Raw genomic sequence first — 8,955 nt, 5'->3', positions numbered from 1 at the left:
TGAACAGAGCAAGGGGAAGCTGTGCTGGGGCTCCGAGTGGCCACCCGTGAGCCCCCTGCTCCCCCCCGAGCCCCTGGGTGTGCAGCGAGGCTGCGCCCCCCCCGCATCCCCGAGCACTGGAGCGCGGGACCCCCTGGGGACCATCCCCAGCGTGCACAACACCTATAGGGCTGGTGGTACCTGGGCACGTGGGATGGGATCTCCCACAACGTCCCCCCACCATAAATGCGCAGCTCTTGCAGCAGGGACTTGCCCTGACCCCCCTTTTTCTCCCCCAAATGTGCCTGGCGCCCCCACTCGCGTTGCTCAGCCCCCAAAGCCCAGCAGCCCTCACCCTGCCTGGGACGGGCTCCCCGGGACAAGCGGGCACCTGCAATGGAAAGCAAAAGCCCCGGGGAGCCCTTAATGGGATGAGTGGATTTTCCAGCGAGCTGCAAATCCGCAGGGGCCGCGAGGGCCACGCAAACACCTCGTTAGCCAGGTATTACCGTGGGGTTTCGCTGCGTTTGCTGTTCGGAGCGCAAGCAGCCGGGCTGCGCCCCCAGCTTCAAACTGATCGCCGCGGTTCAGAGTGACTGTGGGTCGGTTGCTCGTGGAGGAAGCTCAGCTTTCCTGGAGGAGAGCCTGAGCATCCCCTGAGCAAACCCTGAGCATCCCCTGAGTAAACCCTGAGCATCCCCTGAGCACCCCACCTGCCCGCAGCGACGAGAGCCGTGCTCCAGCTTCCCCTGCCCAAATCATGGCATAGATGTCCTGGAAAGAGCCCAGAGAGGGAGAGGGGAGAGAAAAACCAGGAAAACCCTGTAGGGGGATGGAGGAAGGGGTGGAGGAGAAGCCGTGAGTCAATGCCCAGCCCCACACCGAGGGAGTTTCCGCTGCCCCGCTGCCGGAGGTGACGCGGCCCGGCCGCATCCGCACCGAGGGGCCGTGTCCGGTGACAGCTGAGGATGAGGATGGGGACGACCACCCCTGTGCCCCCACCCTGACAGCCCAACACGTTGCTGAGGGTGGCCGTGCTGGGTGCCCCGGGATGCCCAGAGCCCCCAAAACCTGGCCCCTGAGGCTCCCACGAGGCCACCACCACGGGGGTGTCCCCGCCTGGGTGGCCGCAGCAGGATGTGGCTTTGGTGGCAGCGTGGGAAAGCTCTGCCCAGCACAGACCAGTGCCCACCACCAGGGGAACATCAGGGAACTGGGGAAATCATGGAATGGTTGGGGCGGAAGGGACCTTAAAGCCCAGCTGGTTCCAGCCCCCTGCCATGGGCCCCGCAGCTGCCAGCTCACGGCCACTCTTTCTGCCACCAACGTCCCCAAACCCTTCTCCGCAGGGCCACCCCCAGCCCGTGTGGGCATTGCCCTGACCCCGGGGGGTGCCCACACCCGGCTCCCACCCCAAACCTGCCCCCTGCAGCACAGCACAGACGGGCAGAGCCAGATTCCCATAACCCAGAGGGAAGAGGATGCCAGGACACCAGTGCCACCACCTGAGCCCTTGCTCAGGCAGCACAAAGCTCGTCAAGGGGCCTCTTGCTAACGAGCAGGGCTCAGGACCCTCCCTCAGCCCCAGGGAGCGGTCGGGGGGGGGGCTGGGGTTGGTTTGTGCCCCCCCAGGAGCACTCAAGGAGGACCTGCAGGCTTTGCCAAGCTCGCTGCCAACCCGCAGGCTGTGCCTCAGTTTCCCCAAGCGCTGCCTGCAGAAACACCGGGGCCGTCACCCGGCCCCCACAGCAGCTCCTGGCCCCCCCAGGAATCATTTCTGAACCCCAAGAGCCCAGGGACCGACGCTGCTCCCCCTGTGCCCTGGGTGGGAGGCAGGGGGGGAACGGGGACACCTGGCCCCCGGCCCGCTCAGCCCCTGCGGGGCCCGGAAACACCTTTATCCTGTCCGTGGGCAGGAAAAGCTCCCAGCTCGGATATTTTTATACCCTGCTGCCCCCCGGGGACGGCCCCACCTCCCCGCAGCGGCCCCGGCTGCGCCCCCAGCCCCGCCACCCCCCATCCTCATCCTCGCCCCATTCCCATCCCTGTCCCTGTTCTTGTCCCAGTTCCCGTTTTGGTGGCTCCCCGCACGCCGGGGCTCACCTGGAAGCCCCCAGAGCAGGGGATGAGGCCCGGATCCCGCTCCGGGACCCCAAACACAGGGGGAGAGGGACCCAGCCCCCAGCCTGCCCCCCCCACACCCCGCACCATGGGGCCGTGTGGGACGGGGAGCGATGCCCGGGGGGGAAACTGAGGCAGGAGCAGGGCTGGGGGTGGCGAGCCCAGGAGCCGCACCGAGCCCCCGTGCCTCAGTTTACCCCCCCCGGCTTCCTGCAGCTCCCCCAGGAGACCCCGAGCCGGGGACAGGCGACAACGGGAGGGGGGCACCGGGACACGGGAGGGGGGGACCCCGCACCCCCGGCACCTCCCGGGCCGGGCTGAAGGAACGGGCCCCCCGGGGGGACCCTGCCCCGACGGCCCCGTGTCCCCTGCGTGTCCCTTGGGTGTCCCCTCGGGGCTGTCCCCCCCCGGACCCCCCCAGCACTCACCGCCGCCGCCCGGCCCCGCTCCGCTCCCGGCGCCTCCCCCGCGGCAGCGGCGCGGACTCGAAGCCAGCGCCGGGAGCGGGGAGCGGCGGGGAGGAGCCGCGCAGGGACGGCCCCCCCCGGCCCCACCCGGCCCCTCCGGTCCTCCCCCGGCCCTCCCCGGCCCGCAGCAGAACGGCCCCGAGCACTGGGGGGGGTGGGGGGCAGCACCACGGCGCCCCCGGAGCCCCCACCCCAGGGGTTCCCCCCCCCGGGACCCCCTCTCCACCCGGGACCCCTCTCCATGCGCCCTCCCCACGGGTCCCCCCCTCACTCTCCATTCCCCGGAGCCCCCCCGATTCCCCCCATGCCCTCCCCCCCCCCCCGGGACCCACACCCCAAGGGTCTCCCACACTTATCCCACCCCCCACATGTGTCCCCCCACCCCCCCCAGAACCCGCAGCCCCCGGAACCCCCCCGGTCCCCCCCAAACCTTCTCCCCCCTCCCCTCCCCCAAATCCCGCAACCTCAAAACCTTCCACAGAACCCACTCCCCCACCCCCCATAAACTCCCCCCCTGGCTCCCGCCCCCCCCGGAGCTCCCCCCCATTTCCCACCCCCCCTCTCCACCCCCCGCCCCCTTCCCCGCCCCTCCCCGTTCCCTCCCCCCCCCCCTTGCCCGCAGCAGCCATGGCGGCGGAGCCGGCTCGGGACACGGCCACGGCCACGGGGGGGGCAGCGGCCGCCCCCTTCTCGCTGCTGCACCTGCACCTGGAGCTGGGGGTCGCTTTCGGCTCGGGGGGGGGCGCGGGGCGGTTGCGGGGGGCTGCGCGCTTGGAGCTGCGCTGCGTGCGCCCTGGGGGCCGCGCCCTGGTGCTGGACTCTCACCCCACGCTGGAGGTGCGGGGGGCGACCCTGCTGCCCCCCAAGTGCCCCCCCGGGGCCGAGAGCGATGCCGATGCCGGGGGGGGGCAGGAGCTGCCCTTCGAGAACCTCCCGTTCGCCAGCTACGGCTCGGCGCTGCGCATCGCCCTGCCCCGCGAGCCGCGGCCCGGGGACCTGCTGGCGCTGCGCATCGACTACGAGGCGGGCGAGGGACCCGGGGTGAGAGGGGGGCGAGGGGTTGGGGAAGGGCCACGGGGGGGGTGAGGGGCCGGGGAGGGTCCGCAGAAAGGGTTTTGGGGTTTAGGGTTGGGTCCCGCGCTGTCCCGAAGGTGTCTGGCGTGGGGTGAGCTGGGGAGCGAGGTGGGTGCCGGGTGGCGAGCGGACCCCGCTGCCCCCCCTCACCGCCTCGCTGTTCCCCCCACCCTGTGCTGCAGATGTCGTGGCTGGCCTCCTCCCAAACTGCCCAGAAGGAGAAGCCTTTCCTCTATACCTCTGGCTTCCCTGTGCTCAACAGGTCCTTCTTCCCCGGCTTCCACACCCCGGGCACGAAGAGCACCTACTCGGCACGGGTCCAGGTAAAGCCCCGCCGCTCACAGCGCTGTCTCTTGTCTCTCGCCAGGTGTGCTGGCTCACCCCCGAGCAGACCGCGGGGAAGCAGAAGCCCTTTATGTACACTCAAGGCCAGGCCGTCCTGAATAGATCCTTTTTCCCTGGCTTTGACACTCCAGCAGTTAAATGCACATACTCAGCCACGGTGCAGGTAAGCGGCTCCCCGGGAGGGGCGCGGGGCACGAACCCCAACGCCTCCCCGAAGCTCTCCCAGAGCAAAGCCCTCGCCGTGCTCCCACCCAGAGGTGCTTGAGGGGCAGGATGCCCCGGACACGTGGAAGCGTTCGGGTGCTGCAGGAGTGCTGCCCACAGCCCGTGCGGCCATGGGTTCGAGACAATTTGGAGCATTACACCCCAAATTCCCCCTGCAGGCCCCCAGCAGAGAAGGCAGTGACAAGTATTTAGCTTCTACTTTGTTTTCCTCTATGAGTACACCCGGCCTGAGTCGCTCCTCTCCCCCTTCCCTGGCCACTGCTGCAGCCTCTGGTTTGTGTGTGGCAGCGGGTGGTGTGCTGACAGCTTTTGCCTCCGAGTGAGGCTGCCAAAATGCTCCACGCTTGACGCTGAGGTGCCAGGGAGCAGCTGGGATTAGCTGGGTGCTTGAACCTCTCATGTCTCCTCGTGGGGATGCAGCTGCCTGAGTAATTCCTCTGAATCCTTACCGTGGAGCACCCAGCTCGGTCCCCTAGCAGGCAGCGGGTGCCTTCCCCTTTTTGTTTAACCCCAAACCAAGTCGCTCACACCCAGCTTCGTCCCCTCTCCTGGGGGAGCGCAGCCAACAGCGGTGCTGCGGGGGGTGAAGGATGCTGCTGGGGGCTGTGACGCTGGTGGCACACTGAGGCCGTGGCATCGGCTGGGGATGCAGGACTTTATTTTTCTCCCTCTTGCTCTAAATTCTTCCTTGAAAGTTGGAGCAAAGCTCCCTCCCGAAGTGTGAGCACGGGGCTCATGTGTTAGAAAACCCTGGAGCAGGGATCGGTGCTGCAGGAACCGTGCTCTCCCCAGCCCCACCGGCCTCACCTCCTGCCTCACCTCCTGCCTGTCCTGCAGCCACCGGGCTGGCGGAGCCACTGCAGAGCTCACTGGGGCCTGACGAACCGGGATAACGAGCTGTTGTGCAAGGACGGGGAGGAGAGCTGCTTTCTGCAGGGCACACACTGCTTCCTGCCTCCCTGCGCTGCTCCCTGCTGCACCCTGTGCCACCGGGGCTCACCGTGTGCCTCTTGCTGTGCTCAGCTGCTTTGTCCCCAATGCCGTGGTTGGGGCTTGGCTCGGGGGATGCATTGTGGACTCCCCCGCCGGGCTGGCAGACACCCTGCTTTGTGCAGCGCAGATATGATGGGCGTTTTGTCCACGTTTCCAGGTCCCCGAGGGCTTCACGGCAGTGATGAGCGCCACGACCTGGGAGAAGCAGAAGGACAACACCTTCGTCTTCAAGATGGACCATCCCATCCCCTCCTACCTGATCGCCCTGGCTGTTGGGGACATTGTGTCTGCTGAAGTTGGCCCAAGGTAAGCGCCTGCAGGAGCAACCTGAGCGTTAATCACGGCTGTGGGAGCAGCTGCTTATTGTGGAGCCCAGCTCTGCTGGCCACGGAGGGGTCCTGGGCAGCGCTTTGTGTTGGCCCTGTGCACGTGGGTGAGGGCAGCACATCCCCCCCCCGCCAAGCAAAGGTCCCACGTCTCTTCCCCAGGCTGCTCGTTGGAGCTCGCGGCTGCTCCAGCACCCGTGTAAAAGCCCTTTGGCATTCGGACTAGGAAAGAGATTGCAACAGTTGGACTCTCGTTAGCTTCATTTATCACCAGGCTTTTATGCTGTCGCAGAATAAACACGTGCGGGTGTTGCCTGATGAAGCAACGGGGTGAAAGTCCCCTCCTGGTTATCGCTGCCTCTTGTTGGCGCTGGCCAAGCCCGCGACTTGCAGGAGGTCTCTGCCTGCCCCATGATTGTCCTGCAGGGTCCCCTGGCGCTGCCTCCTCCTGCTGCAGACACCATGCACTGATCGGGGCAGGGTGGGGGGATCTCTGTGGGGGCACTTGCTTGGCTCTGGAAGAGGCCCCGACTCAGAGGGGTCGCTCAGTGGGGCTGAATGTCCCCCCAAATCCCTGCTCCTCGGTGTCTGGAGGGACCCCCTTCCCTTTTATCGCTCTGTTGGTCGCTGCAGGAGCCGTGTCTGGGCCGAGCCCTGCCTGATCGAGGCTGCTAAGAAGGAGTACGACGGGGTGATCGAGGAGTTCCTGGCCGTGGGCGAGAAGCTCTTCGGACCCTATGTTTGGGGCAGGTATGAGGGGCTCTGTTCCATGGGGCTGGGGACGGAGCATCCCCTGGCCCTGGGCACCACAGCTGCAGGCAGAGGAGGCTCCGTACCGAGCTGCCAGCCCTTCCCTGCCAGGTACGACGTCCTGTTCATGCCGCCCTCGTTCCCCTTCGGCGGGATGGAGAACCCCTGCATCACCTTCGTGACGCCCTGCCTGCTGGCCGGGGACCGCTCCCTGGTGGACGTCATCATCCACGAGATCTCCCACAGCTGGTTCGGGAACCTGGTCACCAACGCCACCTGGGGCGAGTTCTGGCTGAACGAGGGCTTCACCATGTACGCGCAGAGGCGCATTTCCACCGAGGTCTACGGTGCGTGGCCGTGCCCGGGGGGTCTGCGGGGTTTTGGGGTCCGTGCCACGGGCTCTGCGCCTCCATCCGAGAGCTGTACATGGGGCCAGGGCCCTGCATGCTTCCCACCCTAACACCTCCTTCCCCCGGCGATGGGGCTGGCCCGGCAGCTGCTCCCCCAGCCAGCAAGGCTCACGCTGCTTGTCCGTGGTAGCAGCACCCGTCACGCTCTCACTGCGTGCGGGTTGGGGTCCCCAAACTCCTCCGCTTGTCCCCTCCAGGTTCAGCGTACACCTGCCTGGAGGCCGCCACGGGCAGGGCCCTGCTGCGCCAGCACATGGACAACACCGGGGAGGACCATCCGCTCAACAAGCTCCGGGTGGTGATCGAGCCAGGTCCGTGGCAGCCCCCGCGGGCGGTGCTGGTGGTGCCCGAGGCTGCGCAGGGCTCTGCTCTGTGTGGAAAGGGTGAATCCGCTCGTTTTGCGGAGCAGCAGATGGGTTGCGAGAGGTTTCCCTTCTCCCCTGCTAGGCGTCAACCCGGACGACACGTACAACGAGACCCCCTACGAGAAGGGGTTCTGCTTCGTCAGCTACCTGGCGCACCTCGTGGGGGACCAGGGCAAGTTCGACGCCTTCCTGCAGGTCGGTGGAGGAGCGGCACGGGGAGCTTGGCCCAAAACTGGGGCTGGGAGATGTGAAATGCTGCGGGGGGAGGAAAAAGCACAGGGAGCCGGGAAGGAAGGGCTGAGCTGGGTGGCTGAGGAGAGGGGGGAACAGAGATGGTCCCAGGGGGTGTTCGGGGACACGCTGGGGGATCCAGGGGTAGGCAGCAAGCGTGTGTGGCAGCCCACCCCGGCTGTCCCCACAGGCCTACGTGGAGCGGTTCAAGTTCCAGAGCATCACAGCGGATGATGCCCTCAATTTCTTCCTGGAATACTTCCCCGAGCTGAAGAAGCAAGGCGTGGACTCGCGCCCAGGTCAGTGCGGGGCGGTGCGAGCTTCGTGTGCCACAACCACCTCGCCTCACCCGTGGGGCTGCCGAGGTGCGAACCGAGCTCTGCCCAAGCGGGGCCCCCCTCAGCTCTCCCTCCCTGCCCCACCTCAGGCTTGGAGTTCGATCGCTGGCTCAACACGCCGGGCTGGCCGCCCTTCCTGCCCGACCTCTCCCCGGGGCAGCAGCTGATGAAGCCGGCGGACGAGCTGGCGGAGCTGTGGGCGGCCGAGAGCTTGAACGTGGAGGCGATCGAAGCCGTGGACATCACGGGCTGGAAGACGTACCAGCTGGTCTACCTCCTGGACCAGCTCCTGCAGAAGTCGCCCCTACCCGAAGGTGAGGGCCTGGCGCCTGCGGGTGGCATCACACAGGGCCCAGGCTGGTGGCCGGGGATGTGAGGGCATTGCTGGACTGTGCTGGTGCAAATCACTGGGGATGGCCCCAGGGGACATGTGTGTCCCCAGGCTGGCTCGGCTGTGGTGTCACCACCCGTGTCTGCCTCTCCTTGCCCCCGGTGCCAAGCAAGGGCTGCAACGGCACGGCCTCACCCAGCCCTGTGGGGCTGGGAGGATTTGGGCGAGCAGAGGCGATGGCTCTCTCCCGCAGGCAACATGGAGAGGCTGAGCGCCATGTACCCCAAGATCTCCAAGGCCCAGAACGCCGAGCTGCGGCTGCGCTGGTGCCAGATCATCCTCAAGAACCACCACGAGCCCGAGTACAGCAAGGTCAAGGACTTCCTCCACAGCCAGGTTTGTCCCGTCCCTTTGAGGGGACGAGGGTGACACCGGGGGGGGGACACACAGGACTCCCACCCTGGTCATCCCCAGCCCTCCCCGTGCTGCGGTGGAGGAGGCTGGGCCCTGACCGCGTCTCTCTCGGGCAGGGGAAGCAGAAGTACACCCTGCCCCTGTACCGCGCCATGTGGGCCGGCTCGGAGGCGGCCCGGGCGCTGGCCATGGAAACCTTCTCGGCCACGGCCGCCCAGCTCCACGTCAACGTCCAGAACTACGTCAAGAAGATCCTGGGCCTGGAGGGGGCAGAGAAGGAGTGAGCGGAGAAGGGGGTGCTCCTGCCCCTGCCCAGCTGGGGCAAGCCCTCCGTGAGGTCTCCCTGCGCGTATTTCCTTATTAAATTTTATAATTTTTACCTTTTTTTTTTTTTTTGTGCTTTAAGTATTTCCAGCAGTCCCTGTGCAGTTTGTGCTCCTCCTGGCCAGGAACCATTCCCAGGCCCCGGGGTTTGCCTGGAGGGATAGGCCTGGCACGGAGGCCTCTGGTCCTCTGCTGGGGGTCCAGGGGGCTCATTTTGGGGCTGGGGAGGGCAGAATCCGTCCCTGCTGTGCCACCTCTGCCC

The 8,955-nt window shown here is 66.9% G+C and overlaps 1 protein-coding gene across 1 annotated transcript; it reads left to right on the top strand.

The window, feature by feature from the left end:
- The first annotated feature begins 410 nt into the window (after window positions 1–410).
- On the top strand, window positions 411–8,753 carry RNPEP (arginyl aminopeptidase). Its single transcript, XM_032203004.1, has 12 exons — window positions 411–489; window positions 3,190–3,608; window positions 3,824–3,964; window positions 5,362–5,510; window positions 6,164–6,280; window positions 6,392–6,627; window positions 6,888–7,001; window positions 7,138–7,250; window positions 7,477–7,585; window positions 7,714–7,938; window positions 8,209–8,351; window positions 8,486–8,753. Exons 1-12 carry the CDS (start codon window positions 411–413, stop codon window positions 8,651–8,653), a joined length of 2,013 nt encoding a protein of 670 aa, XP_032058895.1. The 3' UTR covers window positions 8,654–8,753.
- Window positions 8,754–8,955: the final 202 nt, after the last annotated feature.

This window comes from Aythya fuligula, chromosome 25 (assembly GCF_009819795.1).
Source record: "Aythya fuligula isolate bAytFul2 chromosome 25, bAytFul2.pri, whole genome shotgun sequence".
NCBI classification, from domain to species: domain Eukaryota; kingdom Metazoa; phylum Chordata; class Aves; order Anseriformes; family Anatidae; genus Aythya; species Aythya fuligula.
Note: the sequence above shows the minus strand (reverse complement) of the source record. Positions and strands in the feature narration are given on the sequence as shown.